At 40.4% G+C, this 23,752-nt stretch overlaps 1 protein-coding gene across 4 annotated transcripts in view; it reads left to right on the top strand.

Moving 5' to 3' along the window:
* ARMC8 (armadillo repeat containing 8) overlaps positions 1-23,752 on the top strand; it is a 108,020-nt gene that overhangs the window by 78,502 nt on the left and 5,766 nt on the right. For 3 of the 4 annotated variants that reach the window (XM_058729995.1, XM_058729997.1, XM_058729994.1), the window contains 8 exons: positions 3,577-3,663; positions 6,329-6,421; positions 9,242-9,391; positions 10,449-10,544; positions 16,569-16,655; positions 16,738-16,833; positions 21,909-21,981; positions 23,350-23,443. In XM_058729995.1, the coding sequence (XP_058585978.1) occupies positions 3,577-3,663; positions 6,329-6,421; positions 9,242-9,391; positions 10,449-10,544; positions 16,569-16,655; positions 16,738-16,833; positions 21,909-21,981; positions 23,350-23,443 (776 nt within the window). The remainder of the gene's footprint in view (positions 1-3,576; positions 3,664-6,328; positions 6,422-9,241; positions 9,392-10,448; positions 10,545-16,568; positions 16,656-16,737; positions 16,834-21,908; positions 21,982-23,349; positions 23,444-23,752) is intronic. The other variant, XM_058729996.1, reaches the window with a different exon arrangement.

A 23,752-nucleotide genomic window follows, 5' to 3' on the forward strand; every position in this document is an offset into this window, starting at 1 on the left:
AGCATTTTGAATATTTATCTCCTCAAATCTGATGTTGTAAGCATCTCAAGGTCTGCTGAACCTGTTTCCAGGGTCAGCATCTCAAGTGTGACAGGGAAACAGGTGCCTAGTTATCTTTTCTTAAACAAAAGTTTAGTTTTTCATCTTATCTCCTTGTATGTTTGGTATTATTACACTTTAGACTTGAGCCAAAGTCCTTGTAATTTTTAATTATAAGAAGGAAAGAAATCAGCCATTTAGAGATATAACTTGTTCCTAGTCTTTTGGGAATCCCTGGATATTTTTTTTACCACAGTGTTATCTTCTGCTTCTCTACACCAATATCACTTCTTTGGTTTTACAGCTTTCCTTGAGGGCCAAAAACAAAAAAGTCGTTCAGGCCAAATAAGTCTGAATCAAGACTTCAACTAGGCATCAGGTGGCTGCTGATGTCCACCCCCCCCCCCCCAATATATTACAGAACCATAGGTCAACTTGGTCTCTTGACAGAATTTTTTTTATTTAAGTTTTTGGTTTTTGTTTTTCAGTACCTACTATGAAAATCTCTGGGCACACTACAGACCACTTGCTCTCATCTTAAAGCTTCAGGTTACAGTAGAGACATCATTGTGGTAGAAATAGGGGAGGCTTCAGGCAGGAAAAATACGAAGTGGGGCTTTGAGAGGAAAAAAGGAAGGCGGGAGGATTTTCCAGAGGGGGGAACAGCATGAGCAGAAACACTGTGTATGGTCCATGTAGGTAGGAAGCATAAGGATGTCTTCATACTGTGGTAGAGGGGTGGGGTATTAGCACCAGGTGAAAGAGTTGGACCAGTGCTCTCTTCAGGAAGGCTGTTTTGCGATCGGCACTCTTGTTTTTAGATGGCACCTTTTTCATAGTAGCATAATCTGGATTCATTGATTCTGTCCATTCAAGATTCTTTTTTTTTTTTTTTAATGCTCTCCTGTTTCCCAAAATAATTCCCAAATATTTCCTCTGGAGCCATTTTCTCTAATTGCTCAGCTCATATGAATCAGAAATGGAACAACATGCTGTTTCTAGCTAGTTCTACCTGGGCAAAGGTTTGGTGAGCCATGTAGAAGGATTTCATTCACTTGGGTACATGTGAGTGTATCAAACTACTACTTTGTTGCACAAAATGTAATACTAAAAGCTTGGAAGTAAATCATTGATTTATTTCCGATACTTTTAGGTTTCTGTTCAAAGGCTGTTTGCATGGCTATTGATTTTTTTCCCCTTTTGCTTTGCTATGTTTTCAACTATTGGTTAGCAAACTATAGAACAATAGGCATTTGATTTTAATTAAAAATTTTATTTGTTGTCATTTTTTGTCCTTATTTTGGTGAAATTCTGTTTGGTCAGTGTTAGATGTCTGCTTCTGAATTTCAGTGTTATATCTTACTCTACATTGAGTAATGCTTTTAAAATTTTCATAGAATCTATCCTCTTTTTATCATTGTTACCTCATTTGAAAATAAAACTCGATAAAAGTGCATTAATCTCTATATAACGAATAGTATTTTTAAAGTCAATTATTAAAGCAACTTTTTAAAGCCTTGGTAGGCACTCACTTATTTCTACCAATGATTCCAAGTAGTATAATTTTTGCAAAATGATTGTTTTCTTTTTTTTAAAAATTTTTAAAATGTTTTATTTATTCTTGAGAGAGAGAGAGAGAGAGAGAGAGAGAGAGAGAGAGAGAGAAACAGAGACAGAGCATGAGCGAGGGAGGGCCAGAGAGGGAGGGAGACACAGAATCCGAAGCAGACTCCAGGCTCTGAGCTGTCAGCACAGAGCCTGACACGGGGCTCAAACTCTCAAGCCTTGAGATCATGACCTGAGCCAAAGTCGGACACTCAACCAACTGAGCCACCCAGGCACCCCTGTTTTTCTTAATTCACATTCTTTGAGCACCCCTTTTGTGCACTGCCATTCAGTTGATAGGGGCCAGGATAAATTAGACCATAGATAGATTAGTCTTTTAAGAAGCTTAAACTTGTTAATAGCAAAGGAGATTGGCATGGCTGCACAAAGAATTTGAATAGTGGGCCGTAATAAGGGTCCTAGGAAAGGTCAGAAACTAAGGCAGGAGGTGTTCAGAGGAAGATGGAACAGCTTCTGACTGGAAGGGCTTCAAGGGAGCTTGTGGAATGGGGACGAGCTTAAAGAATGGGTAGGGCGTGTACCTGAGGGATATAGGAAGGGATGGATATGGCAAGGGAAGATAGATAATCTCAGAGGGGTTATGGCAAACACAGAGATCAGGATGCATAGTATATGAGATTTGATCTTCATCAACTAGGTAACGGTGCACAGGAGAGTTAAAATGCGGTATCTTAAAGGAACTATTTCTATTTTGTAATTCTTGCTTATTCTTGGGAACTTCAGACTTGATTTAGCTGAAGAAAGCAGATAACATGTTTAACTCTGAATTTTTTTTTTTTTGCGATGATCCATTTCCAGTTTGTATAACTAGATCTTGTAAGATTCCTTTTGGGATCACGAGTCCAATCCTGATCTGATCACTGATGCAGAGGATTTAGTTGAAGTGGATATTCCATATAAGTGGTGGTGTTTCTGAAGCCTTCTCTCTTAGAATCTAGAAACCACAGGTTCTGATAACAGCTAATGGTGACTAACACTTGTCATTGTGCTTTGCTGTCTTCCGAGTTGAGTGAGAGTCCATGGCAGTTTGTTTACTTCATACCTGTTATATGTGGATGATAACAGTTATGACAATAAATTAACTTTAAAAACTTGCATTTCTGTGTGCCAGTTACTGTTCTAAAATTTTTTCACATGTTAATTCTCACAACAATACCATTATCCCCACTTTAAAGCCAAGGAATTAGTATACTTATTTAGTGTTGGAACTGAAGTTTGCATTCAGGAAGTCTGTGTTCTTTATTCTCATGTTGCTTCCCTTAACATTCACCGTATCACATTTAATCTTCAAAAGTCCTACGAAGGAAGTGCAGTTTTCCTCAATTCAGAGACTCAGAGAGATTAAGTAAACTTGAGCATATTTAAGTAAACTTTAGCACATCTAGTAAGTGGATTAGGGTTGGGACCAGGGCTGTGATTCCAGTGCTGAAAACCAGTCCCCACATTGCCCTAGCTGTGTAGTAGCTTGACTCATCCATGCTCTTGGTCAAACAGGTCCTTCGAGAGACAACATACATCAGAACGTTTCAGGCCCTAGGGCAACTTTGTGGTTTCATAAGTGGTGTGATGTGATGGAGTAAATGGAGCTAACTTGTCCCAAAGCCATCCTATGGTGTTCACACTTGTCCTATAGAGCACCCCCTCCCTGACTTGTGTTTGTCTCTTTCTGTGCAGCGCCTGCCATCCTGGCAGTGGGGCTGTAGCTTCTCCTGCAAGATAGGTGCAAGGGTCTTAGTCATAATTAGAGCACCAGGTAAGGCTTGACACGGTGTCAAGTGGATCTTTCCTAACTCTTTCTCCAATATGAAAAGTCACATTACAAGATAAATTGTGTTTGGTTCTCATTTGTTCTTATGATCTCACCTTCATTGTTCCAAACCATTAATAGCATCCCTTTTTTAAATTCCATAGGTTTTACAAAATGCACCAGATGAAATCCTAGTAGTAGCATCTTCCATGCTATGTAATCTTCTTCTTGAATTTTCTCCAAGCAAAGAGGTTAGTATCAATTTCTCTTCCTAGGCTTTGCCCAGTCTAGAGCTTAGTCAAATAATTTTCACAGCAGTTAACTGAAATTGCAGGATTGGGGTTTAAAAACTACTTCTGAATTGTTTGATGAGGGGTGTGCATGCAAATTAAATCATTTTTCAAAATACGGTTTTAATTTCCTATTCTCCCTTTTCTGTCTGGCATATGAAGCTTATTTAAAAGATATTTTAGCTTAGAGTTAACCTAAACTGCCCACAACTGCAAATGTAAGGAATAATTACAAAAGTAATAGACTATTTTCAAACTGTATATACTAAAGAATAAATGAAGACTCAATTTTATAAACCAGGATTGGAAATCGTTTCAAGGAAATAACTGCTGCCATTGGAAAATCATCTTTTTAATGTTTAATGTTAATGGTAGTTGTTTGGGGAGGGATTGCAAGTGGGAATATTTTTCCCTTTTATACGTTTTACAAATTACATGTGTATGTATTGTTTTTAGACTAGGGAAAACTACAATAAGCTTTAATAAAGGAGTGAAGGAGCCTTATAAAGTTAGTTTTATTATGTGAAAATATCTCTGGTCTGCCCAGTTGCGAGCCAAGGGTTAGCCACTACCCTTTATTTAGTAGTTCCATTTTTGTTGAGTTTCTTTTTGGCATTGCAACACCTGTAGGCTTTTGACTATAATTAGGAAGGCATTTAGTAACAAGGTGGAGGTTCAGAGACAGTTATTCAGCCAGCAGAAGTCTTGGAACAAACGGGGAGAGACTGGGAGTTATTCTGAAGGAAGAGAAAGTCTAGACAGGATGCCATAGTTTCCATCTGTTTTTCTCTGCCCTGGTCCTGGGGTTCTTGGCATGATGATGATCTGATTGCAGTCAGTACAATACCATTTATCATCCCAAACAGCTCTTCTGTTGCCTCAGATCTACCTTCCAAATATATAGTCAGGGTCTGGTTAGAAGTGAGGTAGATGAGCTCAGGCATAGGATCATTAATGTGATTGATTTTTTTTTTTTTAATTAAAGAAAATTTTTAAGTTTATTTATTTTGAGAAAAGGAGCGTGCATGCACATGTGCACAAGTGGGGGAGGGGCAGAGAAAGATGGAGCGAGGGAATCCCATTCAGGCTCTGCCCTATCACTGTGAAACAGGGCACGAACTTAGGAACCGTGAGGTCATGACCTGAGCCAAAATCAAGAGTTAACACTTAACGACTGAGCCTCTCAGGTGCCCCCATTTTTTTAATATTAAAAATAAACGACCCTGAACTGCAAGGGAAGGAAATGCTATAAAAGCATTTATTAGGCTAGTTGACAAAATTGACACACGGACTATAGATGTGATAAAAGTATTGTTTTAACGTTAATTTCTCTGAATTTGGTAACTGCTCTGTAGTTATCTAAGAGAACATCTTTGTACTTAGGAAGTACATACTGAAGTATGAGGGGTATATGCTCTACTTTCAAATTGTTCGGAAAAAGGTAAATGTGGATATGGGCATACAGAAGGAGAGAGATAATGATACAGCAAATACAGCAAAATGTTAAAAATTGTTGAATCTGGGAAAAGAATAAGTGGAAGTACCTTATACTATTCTTGCTGCTTTATGAGTTTGAAGTTACTTCCAAATAAAAAACAAAACAGGAGGTGGGGAGACGGGCAAAATGGATGAAAGGGAATTGGGAGACACAGGCTTGTAGTTGTGGAATGAGTCTCAGGAGTGACAGGTATTGTAATAGCATTATATGGTGATGGGCTGTACACATAGCATGATGTATATATAAACTTGTTGAATCACTGTTGTACAACTGAAACAATGTAATATTTTGTGTCCACCATACTCAAAAAAGGTTTCAAAAAGAACAAAACCAATTTGTACAAGTGGAGGAATGTGTACCCTTTTCCAAAAATTTTTGAAAAGCACTGCCCTTTTTTTCCCCTGTGTAAGTCTGGATTGCTTAAGACAGTTCTGGAACCCACTTGAAAGGTAGCCTTTTAAGCATTCTTTGGTGACAGATCTTTCCTCTAAGGTGTGAATTTTTTTTTTTTTTAGAAATTATTAAACCTGTTTTTAGCCAAGGATCCGAAGTAATAAAGTATGCTATGTTAGATGTAAAACGTGGTATGATTATAAAAGTATGCGGCAGTTTTGTTTGTACCATTCATAGGTAGTCCTGACAGTAGTTCTAAAAGATGGGTTCTGCGGCATGTTTGGAATAACATTGACAATCTGGAAAGAAGAGTTTGGTTATGTAAGTTCCGTCTAAGCCACCATGTTGTCATAGTCCCAGCAGGTAAAGAACACGTGGGATACACGTGTGCAGCAGGCAGGGAGTGAGCATCTCAAATGACGGTGAGCATGAGAATATGGAATTAGATAGTGGAATCATAAGGTCATGTGTGGAATGTACAGAAATTAAGACAACTCCGGAGTCTTTCAGAACTACATAGAAAAGAGAAATGACTGGGACTATTTTTAGTGTTGGAATTATTAAGAGAAGAACTGTTCTTCTCTTACCCTTCTCAAGGTAATTTTTGTATCCTTGTGAAAGTCGCTTGGAGTTGGGTGAGAGTAGGAAAGAAACCAAAGACAGAGTGCCAGGGTATATACACATTCAGTCGCAAACCTGACTTTAAAACTGTGCATTTTTCCTTTCCAATCATAGCCAATTTTAGAATCCGGAGCTGTGGAACTACTTTGTGGATTAACCCAAAGTGAAAATCCCGCTTTGCGAGTGAATGGAATTTGGGCTTTAATGGTACGTTTCGTTCTTTTATATATGTCATCATTTACAAAGAGAATGGAGCTGTTATCAAAGTAAAAACTAAAGAATGTGTAATTTGAAATGTCTGCAATCTGCTTTTTAAAAAAGGTTATTTTGGCCCAGTTTTCTAATGACCGAGGACCTGGAAGACTGAGTAGTCAACTTTCAGATTTGAATATAAGCAAGTTGCACGTCCACTGGGTGCCACAGTTCTCCCATTTTATTATTAAGGAAAGTGGATACATGTTGAAACTGGACATCAAACATGGAGAAAGCCAATTTTCCTTAGCATGAATATATTGATACCTGCCTTAAGCTACCTGCTTTACAAAGCCCTTTCATGTCTCCTTTGCTCTTTATAACAACTCTGAAATAAGCTAGGAGTATTCATACTTCACAGACAAGTAAACTCAAGCACAGAGTGATTAAGTAACTTGCCCAGTGTAACAGAACAATGCATAAGTGCTGAATAATTTCTTAACAACTTCTAGTAAATAATTTGTGATAATCTAAATTATAAAACTTTGTAACTATGAAGTCAATAACCATTTTTCCTTAAGATTTATTAAAATAAAATTTGTTGAAATTGAAAATGAAAATCCTACACGGATTTCTTCAAATATAATTATAGTAGTTACAATTTAGTTACTATGCATCAGACACTAAGCACTGTGTTTTATCTCTAATTCTTGTTTTGAGTTATATTGGTTTATATCCACTTTATAATTGGGAAACTGGGACTTGAAGGGTAAATGAATCATCCAGGTTGTCACAAGTAATAAGTGATGACAAAAGGTTCTGAACCTGTTTCAGACTCATATTCTTCTTCCTGTTCCATGTATATCTGCTGTTTTTTCAGACAAACTTTGTGATAGAAATAATCATCTTCTAAGCAAACACTGAATCCAATAGTTTCGGGTATTTTTCTCTTAAACTTTGCATCAGCTGTTAGCACTTCTCTTTCTTGAGACTCTTTCCCAGGAGTTAGCTTTTTTTTTTTTTTTTTTTTTTTTTTTTTAAACCTCACTTTCTTCCCAGCCACCTTTTTAACCTTCTCAGGGAATGTTTCCCCAGTTTCAGTACCCAGGTTCCAATTCCCTTTACACTTGAATTTCAGGGACTTCACCTACTCTCATGGTTTCACCGCTCCCTAATAGAAGTTACTTTGAAATATATATACCCAAACAAAATTATCCCTTGTTTCCCAGGTCTATCACTTAAATGGCCTGTGAGACTTCATTTGTGGCCTCCCTGACATGTACAATTTATTGTTGAAAATTGAACTTATCCCATTCCTCATCCATATTAACTATCTTATTCTCCCTAGTCACCGTATAACCAGCTGCTGCTTTCTTCTCTGCCCACCAAATATCAAATCCTGGAATCATTTTTGGCTTGAGTCTTTCCTTTTTTTTTTTTTTTTTGGGAGAGACAGAGTGTGAGCAGGGGAGGGTCAGAGAGAGAGAGACACAGATTCCAAAGCAGGCTCCAGGCTCTGAGCTGTCGGCACAGAGTCTGATGCAAGGCTCAACTCACGAACCGTGAAATCATGACCTGAGTTGAAGTCAGTTGCTTAACTGATTGAGCCACCTAGGCGCCCCTGGCTTGGGTCTTTGTGACACAGCCCAGTACTCTTTTTACTCTGCCATGCCACCTTGTGTCATTAGGTAACTTCATCTTTCGCATGTCTTAGGTCCTTAATTAAAAATAAGTTCCTGTAGGGCAGTAACCACGTATTATAATAAGTCTGTAGTTTACAAGAGATTTTTGTGCCAGAAGTTGATTTACGAGTTATTTGGAATTTGCTGTGTTTTTATTTTCTTCAGATGTTTTTATAGCTTCAGGTTAAGCTGGGGTAAGCCATAATTTGTGCAGGAAGGAGAAAAAGGAGCAAAATAGACACCAGCCATCTGGAGTTGCTAGTAATTTGGGTTCACCTCCTACCCCTTGAAGAGCTTCCTATATAATATAGCCCAGCCATATCAACCCTAGCATAGTACTGTGAATATACTAGGTGTTTCAGTGCTGGTAAAGTTAACAAAATCCACTACTAACTTGAACCCATAATATGGAAGTCCTTTTTAGTTATTCTCAAAATGGGTGGCACAGTACAGTCATTAGCAGTAATTTTGTTATTGAAGTGCACAGAAGGCAATTTGATAACCAGAAAGATTTCTCGAAAGTAACCAAGCTCAGGGGTGCCTGGGTGGCTCAGTCAGTTGAGAATCTGACTTGGGCTCAGGTCATGATCTCACAGTTCGTGAATTTAAGCCTCACATCAAGCTCTCTCTGCTGTTAGTGCAGAGCCCACTTCAGATCCTCTGTCCCCCTCTCTCTGCCCCTTCCCTACTTGCACTCTCTCTCAAAAATAAATTTAAAAAATAAAAATTAAAAAAAAACAAAATTAATCAAGCTCATAGATACAGATAATAGATTGGTGGTTGCCAGAGGCAGTGGTGGGAGAAATGGGTGAACTGGTTTTTTGTTTGGGTTTTTTTCCTTTTTTAGTCTAAGTAAATTGAATAATTTTTTAAAACTAACAGTAGATTTTGTATTTATTTGACAAATCTTAAGACACTCAAATGCCCATATCAGGAAGTGGTCATATTCCTTATACAGGAGGATATATAGGAGTTATAGTTATCTTTCTCTTGATATAATTAATAAGTGATTAACAGGATTCAGAAACATAATGTGACTTAAATTTAAGGATGTCTGCAGCTTTTATTTTTACTTTGAAAATTATCAGAGTTACTATTAAAATATAATAAAGCAAATTATGCATGATTCTTGAAACTTCTTTAATCCTTTCAGAATATGGCATTTCAGGCTGAACAAAAAATAAAAGCAGATATTTTACGAAGCTTGAGTACTGAACAGCTATTCCGGTTATTATCAGATTCAGATTTGAATGTGCTGATGAAGACATTGGGACTTCTTAGAAATCTCCTCTCTACTCGGCCTGTAAGTAAAATCATCCAGGTTTCCAGATGAACTACCCCTGCATATGCAGTGCGAAACGTTGCCCACCCTCACTGTTCCCATCGATATCTGCCCAGAAGTGATTCAAATACTGCCCCTTTCCAAAGAAGTTTGAAGTTAGTATCAATATCACTTGCATAGGTGTTCTGGGAGCTGCTTTACCATATAGCCACCTGACCCTCCACTCCTCCACTGCCTGTCCTGTCTCCCTCTCCTTACTCCATGCTAGATGTGAGCCGGCCTTAATATGTCACTTTATTCTTACTTGGTTTGCTGGCCAGAGTGGGTTTTCTCATCTGCCTAAATCACTTACCTCTGGGGCCTCTGCTGCTTTCCCTTTAAAGAATCCTTCTCAGTGCTATTCCATAGATAGCTCCTTACCCTGCCAACATTTACTGGATTGACCTCTGAAGATGTCAGCATGGGGAACAGTGGGTATATGTCAAAGCAGGAGAGGCTGAGCCTCGTGGGGTCCCTCTCCTTGTTCTCTAATGTTCCATGAACAACAGTGTCAGTGACATTCAGGTAGATGAACCATGGTGGTTCCTTTGTGTCTCACTTGTTTTCTGAGCCTTATTCGCACATTTGTGCGCCAGGGTGTTAGTAAATCTGTGCCATATTTTCCATGTCTCTGGCTTCTCCCCCTTCCCCATACATTTTTAAAATTCCTTTTTCTTTAATATCTTTGGGCTTGAGGATCCCCAGTGATTGCAGTCCTGTATTCTATCAGGCCAAGTCTGTGTTCTCTTTATCTTCAAGTCATCCAGAAAAATGTAAAATATATATGTATGTGTGTGTACATAATGTATATCTCTATATGTATATGTGTACACATATAGAGAGAGAGGGGGAGAGAGAGAAGGCAAAATGCAGTTTTATACTATGATAAACACTATCCATTGGTATCTAGTTCTATATGCAGTTCTCTTTCAAGCAGTTATGTATTATATTGTTTAACTTTGAGAAGCTTTCTGTTCTTTTCTATGGTGTTTTTCTCTGTTCCCCAGATAATAATTACAGGTTTTCCATTATTTTGCAGCATATAGATAAAATAATGAGTACACATGGGAAGCAAATTATGCAAGCCGTCACCCTTATTCTGGAAGGAGAGCATAACATTGAGGTCAAAGAGCAGGTATGTGTCCCCCCACCCCCTTTTATTTTCCCCTGAGGAAAATCTTCCACGTGTGAATATCAAGAAGGATCCTCATTAGGAGTCTCCTGAATATTCAGATCTGCGAAAGATAGATTGCTGAGATCAGAGGTGCTGTAGAGACCAGAAAGATTTGAGAAGAAAGATCCTCCATCACCCCTGAAACTGTCTTCAAGAATTCCTCCTCCCAGAATAGAAGATAACATTACCAGAGTCTGTAGTTTCACCCTCTGTGTCATGCACTGTGCACACTGTCCCTGTATATATAGGGATATCACTTTTGATCATCCCAGAGTGAATCCACTCTCCAGGACTCATCATTTCCAGCTTTCTATATCCACCATGCACTGAACTGAAACTCCTGTAACACCCTGATAAAATAATCCCTTATGGTGGAGTCGTTTTTCATTTTTTTAACTCTAATACATCCCTGTTCTTTATTCCTATCCCATACTTCTACTTTCTGTTTTGTTTCAGTACGGCAGGTTTAGGGTAGGCATAAAAATACAGAGACCCTGCATTCATCAGGGGACAGTTTGGGAATTACTTTTCTGTATTTCCTGGGATTTATTATAGGATCTTTAACATAGTATATGTTTTGTCATAAAAAGAAAGGTCACCTACAAACTTAAATTTCTAATACAAGATCTGAGGCAATGGTAATGTTCAACTCTCTGACATAGATGTTGGCTACATGGTGTGTTCACTTTCAAAATTCATTGAGCTGTACACTTTCATGCGTGCAGGAAACCTGCCCAAGGTCATCAGTGGAGAGTTGAACCTAGAGTCTAAGTGCAGGGCCAATGCTCCACATTCTCTGTGTTCCTGAGTGAGAGTAATTCCTCAGGCTTCAGAACAGTCCAGGAAGTAAGAGTGGTAGAATGTGGGGGCTGTGATTGAATTTGTGAGCAAAAAAGGCAAAAATATTTGACAAAGTGATTTTAAGATGGACATGGTAGCTGATTTCTCTTAAAATTCAATAATAAACAACTATGTTTATTGATAAAAATTTAACACAGAAAAACTAATCTCATAGGCATCACTGAAATTAGGTTGTATGTGACCTATTGAACACAACAATGAAGAAGATGCATTGTTCAAAATATTTACCTGAAGAGCATAGGTGTCCATTTTGTCTATAAAAACGCCTCACCTAGATAGAATTCCTTTAACTTGAAAAGTGTAGCAAGGCAAAAAGTTGAGGCAAGATTTGGATGAGGGCCAACAACAACAACAAAAAAGACCAATAACAGTAATGTGTTCTGTCGGGACTCAAATTATACTCTTCATATATATCTTGGTGATGGTCTGGGAGTGGGTAGGTGATGATGGGAGGCTTAAACTGTCTGGTTGTTAGCTGGAAGTTTAATTCTTCTCCGACATTATCTGATAATGTCTTTTTCTTTCTTGAGGTATATTGACATATAATAAGCTACATATGTTTGAAGTGTATACTGTGATATGTTGACATAGGTATATACCATGAAGTGGTCACCACAATCAAGATAGTGAGCATATCTATCACTGTCCTTCTATTGGGAGCAAGACAAGTATGTCCATTCTTCCCAGTCTTATTCAGCAGCCTCTGGAGTTGCTACCAAGTGCAATAAGGCAAGAAAAAGAAATAAAAGGCATGTAGATTGGAAAGGAAGAAATGACTATTCCCAGACAACATGAATGCCTTGATAGAAAATGCCATGGACTCATCAAAAAAAGTTAGAACTAATCAATGAATTAGCCAAGGCTACGAGATAGAGAAAGCTATTGTATTTTTTTTAATTTTATTTTTTTACTTTTTAAAATTTACATCCAAATTAGTTAGCATATAGTGAAACAATGATTTGGGGAGTAGATTCCTTAATGCCCCTTACCCATTTAGCCCATCCCCCCTCCCACAACCCCTCCAACAACCCTCAGTTTGTTCTCCATATTTATGAGTCTCTTTTGTTTTGTCCCCCTCCCTGTTTTTATATTGTTTTTGTTTACCTTCCCTTATGTTCATCTGTTTTGTCTCTTAAAGTCCTCATATGAGTAAAGTCATATGATATTTGTCTTTCTCTAATTTTGCTTAGCATAATACCCTCCAGTTCTATCCACGTAGTTGCAAATGGCAAAATTTCATTCTTTTTGATTGCCGAGTAATACTCCTGTGTGTGTGTGTGTGTGTGTGTGTGTGTGTGTGTGTGTGTGTGTGTACACATACCACATCTTCTTTATCCATTCATCCATCGATGGACATTTGGGCTCTTTGCATAATTTGACTATTGTTGATAGTGCTGCTATAAGCATGGGGGTACATGTGTAGTTCTATTTTTAGTTTTTTGAGAAACCTCCCTACTGTTTTCCAGAGTGGCTGCACCAGCTTGCATTCCTATCAACAATGCAAAAGAGGTCCTCTTTCTCTGCATCCTCGCCAACATCTTTTGTTGCCTGAGTTGTTAATGTTAGCCATTCTGACAGGTGTGAGGTGGTATCTCATTGTGGTTTTGATTTGTATTTCCCTGATGATGAGTGATGTGGAGCATTTTTTCATGTGTCTGTTGGCCATCTGGATGTCTTCTTTGGAGAAGTGTCTATTCATGTCTTTTGCCCATATCTTCACTGGATTATTTGTTTTTTGGGTGTTGAGTTTGATAAGTTCTTTGTAGATTTTGGATACTAACCCTTTATCTGATATGTCATTTGCGAATATCTTCTCCCATTCAGTTGGCTGCCTTTTAGTTTTGCTGATTGTTTGCTTCGCTGTGCAGAAGCTTTTTATTTTGATGAGGTCCCAGTAGTTCATTTTTGCTTTTGTTTCCCTTGCCTCCAGAGAAGTGTTGAGTAAGAAATTGCTGCGGGCAAGATGAAAGAGGTTTTTGCCTGCTTTCTCCTGGAGGATTTTGATGGCTTCCTGTCTTACATTGAGGTCTTTCATCCACTTTGAGTTTATTTTTGTGTATGGTGTAAGGAAGTGGTCCAGGTTCATTCTCCTGCATGTCGCTGTCCAGTTTTCCCAGCACCACTTGCTGAAGAGACTGTCTTTATTCCATTCGATAGTCTTTCCTGCTTTGTCAGAGATTAGTTGCCCATATATTTGTGGGTCCATTTCTGGGTTCTCTATTCTGTTACATTGATCTGAGTGTCTGTTCTTGTACCAGTACCATACTGCCTTGATGATTACAAAAAGCTATTGTATTTTTAGTATAGTGGTGTGAACAAGTAGAATTTGAAATTCTAAAAACAGTACCATTTATAGTAGCTCAGAAACCATGATATACTTATGTATAAATCTCACCAAATATGTGCAGGATCTCTATGCTGAAAACTTGAAAACACTGATAATGAAAAAAATTAAATACCTAAATAAATGGAGAGGTATACCATATTAAAATGTCATTATGTCTTATTCTTGACATATTTTGTTGGATTCAATTTACTGAAATTTGGTAAGAAATGCTTCACATCTATATTCACGAGAGATAATGCTGTATAGCTTGTGATGTCTTTATCTGATGTTAATCTTGATATTTGATTATTGGGGGAATGCTTGCCTCAGGGAATGAGGTGAAGGCATTCCCTCCTCAGTTTTTGTAAGGAATTTGTGACGAATTAGTATTCTTTCTTTCTTAAATTTTGGTGGAATATACCAGTGAAGCCATCTGGAACATGGTATTTCTTTTGTGGAAACGTGTTTAGCTAAATTCTATTTCTTTTACAGAAGGAGGAATATTCATGTTACCTATTTCTTCTTGAGTGAGCTTTGGTATTTTGCATCCTTCAAGAATTTGTCCGTTTCATCTTTTTCAAATTTATTAACATAAAGTATTTCATAATATCCTTAACGTCTGTAGTATTCTTTGCATTTTATCTCCCCTTTTGTTCTTTTATTTGGTGATTCCTTTGTTGCTGTTCAGTCTGGCTAGAGGTTTATCAACTTAATTGATCTTTTCAAAGAAGAAGCTTTTGATTTCATTGATTTTTTTCCTCTCTATTTTCTCTATTTCAGGGGTTGGCAAACTTTTTTTTTTTTTTTTTTTTTTTTTTTTTTTTTTTTTTTTTTTTTTGGCAAACTTTTTCTACAAAGGTCAGGGTAGATATCTTAAGTTTTGCAGGTCATCCAGTCAGCTGTGCTGTTCTAACCTGAAAGCAGCTATAGACAATGTGTAAGCAAGTAGACATGGTTATTTTCCAAGAACATTCTGTTGGCCAAACAGGGAGTGGGTTGGATTTGGCCGGCAGGCTGTAATTTGCCAGTCCCCGCTCCATATCATTAATCTCCCGTTGTTCACACGAGTGTGTGTGTGTGCCGTGTGCACATGGACATCTGTGTAGCTTTCCTCTCTGCTCCCTAGCTTCCAGGTTAAATTGTTGGGCCCAAGAACTAATTGATCCTTTTAAGACTGTTACAGTGGGGGTTGTGTGGGCTTCAAAACAGACCTGTAGCTCACTCTGCCATGCTGTCCAAGCCTGAGCATGCATGGGTGTATTCGTGCACTCCAAGAAGGGGAATCACTTGCCTATCTTGCTGAACTAGTCTATTCTGAGAAATATTTCGTGAAATCCCCCTTATATTTGTCTTAGTGGGTAAGAGAGGGGTAGGTAGTTCTTGCCTAGATAAGGCTATAGGTGTTTGTCATTCCCTCCTCTTCCTGGGAATACCTAGGTCATGAAGCCTTTTAAATTGTGATCCATGGTTAAGAATCCAAACCTATTTATCCCCTTCCCGTCCCCTCAGTCCTAAGAAATTCAAGGGTATTGTGCCTGCCAAGATTGTTGACAGGCTCACATGTTCCAGCTCACTTTGAAATCTGACATCCTCCTCAGAGCATCTCTCACTTAGTTCTGGAGCATATCAACATTCTCTCAGTCATGGCTTTCGTGCCCTGGAATAGACCTCAGTGCCTGCTCAAGCCTTGAATTACAAATTGCATTTTCTATGTGTCTTGTATCCCAGAGGCAAACTTTTTTTTCCTTTTTTTTTTTTTTTTTTTTTTTCAAACCTCAGGACTCACTCCCTAATCTAAGAAGAATAAGATCACACACTCTTTATAGCTGAGGCTTTAGGCCATAGTAAGAAAACAGTCTCCTCAATTAGCTGTAATCTTCAAGCTTAATTAGCTTAAGTCTGCCAGAAGAAAGGTTAGAGTTGGAGAAAAGTATTTGAATTTAGACCCTATTTGCACTTCTCATCGCTTTGTTTGAGTGGTTCTTCACTGTGCTCCAGGATTCAGTGTCACTTCCTCCATGAAGCCTTCCCTGACTGTTGAAGTATCAAGCAAGCACATGTCATGCTTTCTCGGTTCCATTTTTCCTCTGTCACATCACAGTGAGATGTAATTGTGTGATGGCTTCAAAGTCAGGTAGTGTGTGTTATTCCTGTCTTACCTGATGCCCTGCAGAGTGCACGCACATTGTAGGTGCTCAGTAAGTGTTTGTTGAATTGCAGATACTGACACTGACTGGCTCAGTATCCTTTCCACAGTTCTGTCACCTTTGCCTAACCCTTGCCTCCTGCTGGTCTGGCTGTGAGACTCCCAGCAGCTGACAGAAAGTCCCTTCCTCCACTGCCATTGTGGTGATTATCTTCAGGGACCTGCCAGCTGGCACAGGCTCCCTCCAGTCTCGTTAGGCCAACCTGGACTAAGCTCCTTCACACATTTTCCTTACCTTTCTGTTCCTCTAGCCAGGTTTTTAAAAGTCAAGAGGTCCTAAATGCACGTGTCTAGTGGACAGGATCCAGGCCCTCACCCAGAAGGTCATGAGCTTGGGAGCAGGTAGCACTTGGAGTGGGCGGGCAGGAGGGAGGTTGCAACACCTGTGACACTGCCACCAAAGAGACCACTTTTTTGAAGAAACCTCATTGGGTTAGCAATAAGAGTTTGTTTCAGGAATGAAATTTTCAAGAAAATGATAACAGTTTTATATGAGAGCATGAACTATAAGACATGGCTGCCTTTGCCCAGTGATGGCTTATGCCCCAAAAGAAACTAATGAGATATTTGGGTTCTCTTTTGCCTAAGGTAGACTTTCCTTAGGTGTGGTTACTTCATTGGCGATGGTGTCAGGAGAGAAGAGATCAGAGTGGGACCTGTGAGCGTCTGTGTACTTCAGGTGGGAAATTGCCTGGGCTCTTGAGAGCTTGCCTCTGGGACTGCAGAGCTTTCCTGATCACCAGCCCTTTGTTCTTTTCCAGACACTGTGCATCCTAGCCAACATAGCAGATGGGACAACAGCAAAAGAACTCATTATGACCAATGATGACATCCTGCAGAAAATCAAGTATTACATGGTAGGCCTTTGTCCCTTTCACTGCTCCACGGTAGCTTCATCAGAAGGCAGGGACTGTAGCATTGTTAGTGCAAAACAAATGGTGCAGAGATTAAAAAAAAGAAGAGACTACTCTGTAACAGATTTAAGGAGCTCTCTTTCATCCTGAAGAAAAAGAGACTGGAAGGCCTTGAAGCTTGTGCTGTTTGGCAGTATTACCACCCATCCATCACCCCACTCCCCACCCTCGTTGTCTCCTGATTGCCTCCTTATTCAGTGAGGACTTGGGCTCTTGGATTTCCTTCAGTGCCCCGAAACCCCTGTCTTACCTCTCAAGGCTTCTGTCTGATGTGTGTGAGCTCTTAAGCCTCCAGCACCCGTGGCACTTGTTCTTTGACCTGTTTGCTTGCAAACACAATCTGCTACCTACTTCCAAACACGTCGGTCACCTATTGCCACAGCCATCCCGTGGATCTTGTCATCAGCAGAAACTGCCCATTGCCAAAATCTGACAGTCTTTTCATTCTGTCAGTGTCTCCTAACAAAACCCTAACTGTGGGTGAACCTGTCTTCTCTTTGCCTGCCTGTCAGAGTCCACAGCTGCAGAGAAAGGCATAGAACCAGGCTGATTGGTTTCATGTTAATTTCACATTTTACAACCACCCTCCCCCACGCCCACCATGGGTACTCAGCAGTGTCTGCTACCCCTCTGTGATTCTCCAGCAAGCTGACACCTCTCATGCAAAATGGGTTCTTACCTTCTTGTTCTTTAAACCTCACCTTTTCTCTCCCTCATCACTCATAGTGATGACTTCACCTTCTGTTCTATTATGAGAATAGAGGCCAGAATCCCTTAGTGGCTCCCTGTTAACGCCTTGAATAACATCCATACCCACCTTGTGATGGCCTGTGAAGTCCTGCATGATCTGACTCATCCATATCCCCAGCTCCTCTCATTTCCCTCTTTGCTTTGTTCATTACACTGACCTCCTTCTGTTCCTTAAAAAGGCCATGCATGTTCCTTCCTACCTTGGGACGTTTGCACATGCTGGCTCTTCTCTGCCTGGAACACTTTTCTTCGCACTCTGGTGTGCCTTCTAACCTCAGATCTGAGCTCAACTGACACATCTTGTGGGCTCTTATCCATGTGGGTTATATTTTGTTACCTTCAGAGCACTTAGCTGAATTACAGTGATACATAAAGTGTATGTGTCCCTCATAAGCTCCATGAAGGCAAGAACTAGGTCAGTCTTGTGTACATTTTCGTATCTATCACCTTGGACGATGCCTGGCCTTTAGTATGTGCTCAGTAAATATTTGTTGAATGAAGCAGTAATGCTTCAACCAGGAATTCCCTTATCTTTCCAATACCAGATCCACATAGTATCTCTAATCTTTTCAAAGTTTTTCTTGATTTCCCATATCCACCAAGGTATACCTGTTCATAGCCATCTTTGTAAAAGTATCTTCTATGCACGCTAGCTCCTTCTTCACCTCTAAAATTCACTCTACTTCATCTGGCCTTTACTTCATCGCTCAACTAAAACTGCTCTGCTTAAGGTTACCAATGACCTCCATGATGCCAAATCCAAAGTTTTCTCTCCTAATCTCACCTCACGTACAGCAGCCTTCAACACAGCTGACCATTTCCTCTTGGAAACATTCTTTTCTTATGTGTTCCATGACAGTATCCCTCCTTGCTTAGCCCTGGACTCTTCTTTTCTCTCCTACATGCTCTCCTGAGACCTGTGGTCTTTATTACACAGTGGCATTTCCTAGGGAGCTTTCAAAGATCGTAGCCTTGTCCCTTTCCTTTCAAGCTTCTGATTTAATAGGTCTGGGTTGTGGCCTGGGCATCAGGGTTTTTGAAAGTTCCCCAGGTGGTTCTTATGTATAGCTGTGGTTGAAAACCCCTGGTTTAGGGGGATCTCATCCACTCCCATGGCTTTTACCATGCTCTCTCTGCTTTTTTTGGTTTCTGAGCTCTGGTCTAGTAGTTTTGATAAATGGAATAGGCATTTATAGTATTTACATTTTCCATAGTATCCAACAATATAAAATACAAACAAAGTAATGGTTACTGGCCTTCAAAAGCTATGACAACAAGCTTTCCTGATGGTGCCTGCAGCTCTGCAAACGCTTGTTCTTTTCTTAATGTGGACAGGGGGTAGAGGAGGGTCACATGGAGGATATACCTCCAGACTTATTTTCTGAACTCTGGACTCATATATCCTGCCTACTCTACATCTCCATGTGCCTGTCTGATGCTTCCTGAAGGTGATGTTTAAAGATGAATTCTTGGGTGACTTGGTCGGCTAAGCATTCAACATTGGCTCAGGTCATCATCTCACAGTTTGTGGGTTCGAGCCCTGTGTCTGGGTCTGTACTGACAGCTCAGAGCCTGGAGCCTGCTTTGGATTCTGTGTCCCTCTCTCTCTGCCCCTCCCCGACTCACACTCTGTCTCTCTCTCTCTCAAAAAATAAACATTAAAAAAAATAAAAATTGGGGTTTTTTTAAATACTCTTATTTTAGAGAGAGAGAGCGTGAGTGAGGGAGGGGCAGAGAGAGGGAGACACAGAATCTGAAGCAGGCTCCACGCTCTGAGCTGTCAGCACAGAGCCCGACGTGGGGCTCGAACGCACAAACCATGAGATCATGACCTGAGCTGAAGTCTGATGCCCAACCAGCTGAGCCACCCAGATGCCCTAGAAATGAATTCTTAAATATCTCCCCTAAACCTAAGTTTCTTCTCTCCTGGTCTTTCCCATCTCAGTACAGTAGCTCTGCCCTGCTCAAACCTGGGAGCCAGTCTTGATTTCTCCAGCTCTTTCACCTCATTAATCCAGTTTTTCAGCAGGTCCTGTCAGTCGTTCCCCCAAAGCAGAATTGGATTCTTTTTGCTTCTTTCTATCACCACTGCCCTCACTCTGGACCAAGCCATAGCATCTCATGCCTGATTGACTATAATAGCCTCCTGGACACCTCTGCACGGTCACTCCAGTCCCTTCAGCCCAGGTCAGATCTTCACCACCCACTACTTAAATCCTTTGGGAGCTTCCTCCCAACTCAGAATGAAATCTGAAGTCCTTTTTCTGGCCTACAAGGGCCCACAATTTAGCCACGCCCACTTCTCTGAAAGTTGCCCCATTTTGCCTTCTCAGTATGCACAAGCTCTGTAGCTCCTTCTTACCTCAGACCTTTTCAGGAACTTTTCCTTCCTCTTGGTGCCCCTAGGCCCTTGCTCTTGGCATAACTTGTACCTTGCTATCCCTTAAGTCTCTGCTTAAACGTTGCCTCCTGTAGGGTGCCTGGGTGGCTCAGTCAGCTGAGCATTGGACTCTTGATTTCCGCTCGGGTCATGATCTCACAATTCATGGGACTGAGCCCAGCTCAGAACCTACTTGGGATTCTCTCTCCCCCTTTCTCTGCCCCTCCTCCACTCAACACGCACCTGTGCTTTCTCCTCTCAAAATAAACGTTTAAAACAAAAATCTTGCCTCCTTCAAAGAGATCTCTTCTGTGCTCTCCACCTAAATTAGATTCCCACCCCTTCACCCTGTAGTTTCTTCCATCACAATTTGTTTCCTCAAGAAATATGTATTGAATGAATGAACTTATACATCGTAAACATGTATTTTTGTACAGTATATAATTTCATTTATTCAACAAATACCCATTCAGGTGGGAGCAGATGATAAGTTTTATTATGTTTTGTCTTTGTGGAACCTGAACTGGGTATCTCTTTAAAAGTCTTGGCAGGTATGGGGTGCCTGGGTGGCTTAGTCAGTTAAGTGCCAGACTTCAGTTCAAATCATGATCTTATAATTTGTGAGTTCGAGCTCTGTGCTGGGCTATGTTCTGACAGCTCAGAGACTGGAGCCTGCTTCAGGTTCTGTGTCTTCCTCTCTCTCTCTCTGCCCCTCCCCCATTCATGATCTGTGTCTCTTTCTCAAAAACAAACATTAAAAAAAGAGAAAGAGAGAGAGTACAATTCAAAAGTCTGCACAGGTAAAAAGGAAAAAGAATCACCAGCCATAGAATTGTAGTGAAGAAACCACGTCTACTTCCTGTCTCTGCATTGTTGAGATAACAGTCCTACATGATGAGATAAATCTCTCTGCCTTCAAAAACTGTTGAGTATATTATGCCACTGGTATTTTCCAGATATGCATTTTATTTAAATGTACTGGGGACTTTTTTCTTAATTGATCAATAGGAAAATCATCTGTAATGATTGTTTTACTATTGGGTCCTCTGTCATGTAGGAGAAAGCAGTCTATATGGGTAAATGATCCAACTTTAACAAAAGTGGTTATACTTTCAGTATGTAAAGAAAAATAAGAATTGTGTTTCAGAAGATGAGGAAGCTCCTTAATAGTAGAAACATTAGATGAAGCAAGTAAAGACTCAATCAAGTGTTGTGGGACATCACCCCCACAAATAAGAGTAATTTACTTTTAAGAGTAAGAGTAGTACTCTTAGGAATAAGAGTATTTGGGGCACCTGGGTGGCTTAGGTGGTTGAGTGTCCAACTCTTTATTTTGGCTCAGGTCATGATCTCACAGTTGATGAGTTCATGTCCCACATCCGGCTCCACACTGATAGTGTGGAGCCTACTTGGGATTCTCTCTCCCTCCCTCTCTCTGCTCCTCCCCTGCTCACGCTCTCTTTCTCTCTCAAAAATAAACTTTAAAACAAAAAAAAGTAATTTGAATTAGATCATCAGTAGCCAAATACAAAAGGCACATTCATCCAATTTATTGACCACTGGAGACCTGAAAGTTTCCTAGTGTAGATAAAAACAGAGAGAGTGATAAATTGTAAACTACCCATAGAGCCCTGGAGGTGTTTTGTTTGGCTTACTAGAGGGTTTCTAAAATCTGAATGTGAATGTCTCTTGGCAAGTCTTCTTCACTTCCCAGTTTACCAGATTTCCTACCATTCTCTGTTGTCTTAAGCCCAACCCATTCACCCACTGGAGTTTGAGAGCCCAAATTCACACTTTTAGCCTATTGGAATTGCCTGTGGTATGTTACAAAAAGTACATCAAGTAAGATTACTTCCATATTGTCTTTTTCTTTTTCTGCATCAAATAGGGTCATTCACATGTCAAACTGCAGCTTGCCGCTATGTTTTGTATATCAAACCTCATATGGAATGAAGAGGAAGGTAAGAGATTGGTGAGATTTGTTCTGAAGAAAATTACGGGAGGGAAAGCAGCAGGTGCCCCTGAGATCCTAGGTGCAGGCCTCATTCAGTGGGTTCCAAGTACCCAGCGGAGTCACCTTGGCATGAGAATTGATGGGACTAGCCTGAGTCAGCTGGACAGCTAACACTGAGCCCCTACGTTGGAGTCAACGTTGTAGCGGATTACAGAGGATGGGGGTGGAGGAGCCCTAGAGAAATGAGTGGGGTCCATGCCCTTGAGAAGGCTGAGGAGGAGGTTGGTGGGAGGTACTTGAAGAAGATGAGCGGTGGGCAGATGGGTCTTTGATTGTGTGCGGAGGAGGCACATGTAAGGACCCCAGCCAGATAAGCTTAATGGAGAAGTGGGTGCATTGGTGAGAAAGGAGAAATACATGAGTGCTGAAGCAGCCAGTCTGGAAAGTGGCCTTTGTGGATTGGAGGTTCTCCACCTTGACTGCATATTAGAGTCACCTGAGGATTTTTGCACCAGACCAATTTAATCGGGTGGGGGGGGGGGGGCAGATGATAGGCATAAGTATTTTAATTCTCCAGGTGATTCCAATGTCCAGCCAAGGTGCCAGACAGATGTGGAAGAACAGTGGGTCTCAATGCTGTTGGCTGCATAAGAATCACCTGGGGAACTTTTTAAAACGCAGATTTCTGGACTATACACCAAGAGATTCTGCTTCACTGGGTATAGAGGAGGTCAGTGAATGAGTGAGTCACTGCAGGCTCTTGATGGGGAGGAAAGACTCCAGGAGGAGTATTCTACTCAGCAGCAGTGTCTAGAACAGAGTGGAAGGAAGAGAAATTGAATTCAACATGTAGGCCTAGACACCAAGCACCAGGGAAACAAAACTGCCCTCAAGGAGGTCCTAGTCTAGTTGGAAGGGAGGACAGTGCAGTACGAAGTTGGAACTGCCACATGCTAACCAGAAGACTGCAGGAAGTGTTGGGAGGTCAGAGCAGGGTGAAAGAGATTAGAAGGGGGAAAACAAGACCTGTTTGAACTAGGAAGAGCCTGGCTTTACATGTCCAGAAAGAGACGAAGATGGGGCCCGATGGCAGAGGGCCTTGTGCCAGGCTGAAGAATCTGACCTTGATGCTATAGTCCTTGGAGACATTACTCGATCAGCAGAATCCAGGATGGACACAGGAAGGAGGGTCAAGGAGCAGAGAGACCAGTTTTTGAGCATCCAAGCATGAGGGGATCCAACTTCACTGGGGACCAGGGGTATGGAAGGATGGGGAGTAAAGGACCCTGGTAAGGCTCTAGATTGTTGATTGTACATCAAGGAAAGCAGATGCCTGGGTCGTGTTCCCAGTAACCTGTTAGCTTTAATCTCTCAGGTTCACAAGAACGCCAGGATAAATTACGAGACATGGGCATCGTAGATATTCTACACAAACTGAGTCAGTCACCAGATTCAAACCTTTGTGACAAGTGAGTATCAAAATAAAAGGGCCTTGCTTTGGGGTACGTTGGATTCTTTTATGAAAGGGTCTGGCTTGCTTAGTAATTCACATGGCCAAACTTAAAATCTTTTAGATTCTTGAATTCCCTTCATTTACTGTGAGCCACTGTATGAATTTTGAGTAAGATAAACTAATAATCAGCAAATTTTTTAAAGATTCTCATCTTATTGGGAGTTAACATGAGCCTGGTCCATCTTAGTGGGTATCTGGAGAGGATCCAGAAATCATTCTCTTGACATTAAAATAGAAAGGAAGGCCAATAATAAAAACATCCATT

Source organism: Neofelis nebulosa, chromosome 5, assembly GCF_028018385.1.
Source record: "Neofelis nebulosa isolate mNeoNeb1 chromosome 5, mNeoNeb1.pri, whole genome shotgun sequence".
Lineage (NCBI taxonomy): Eukaryota > Metazoa > Chordata > Mammalia > Carnivora > Felidae > Neofelis > Neofelis nebulosa.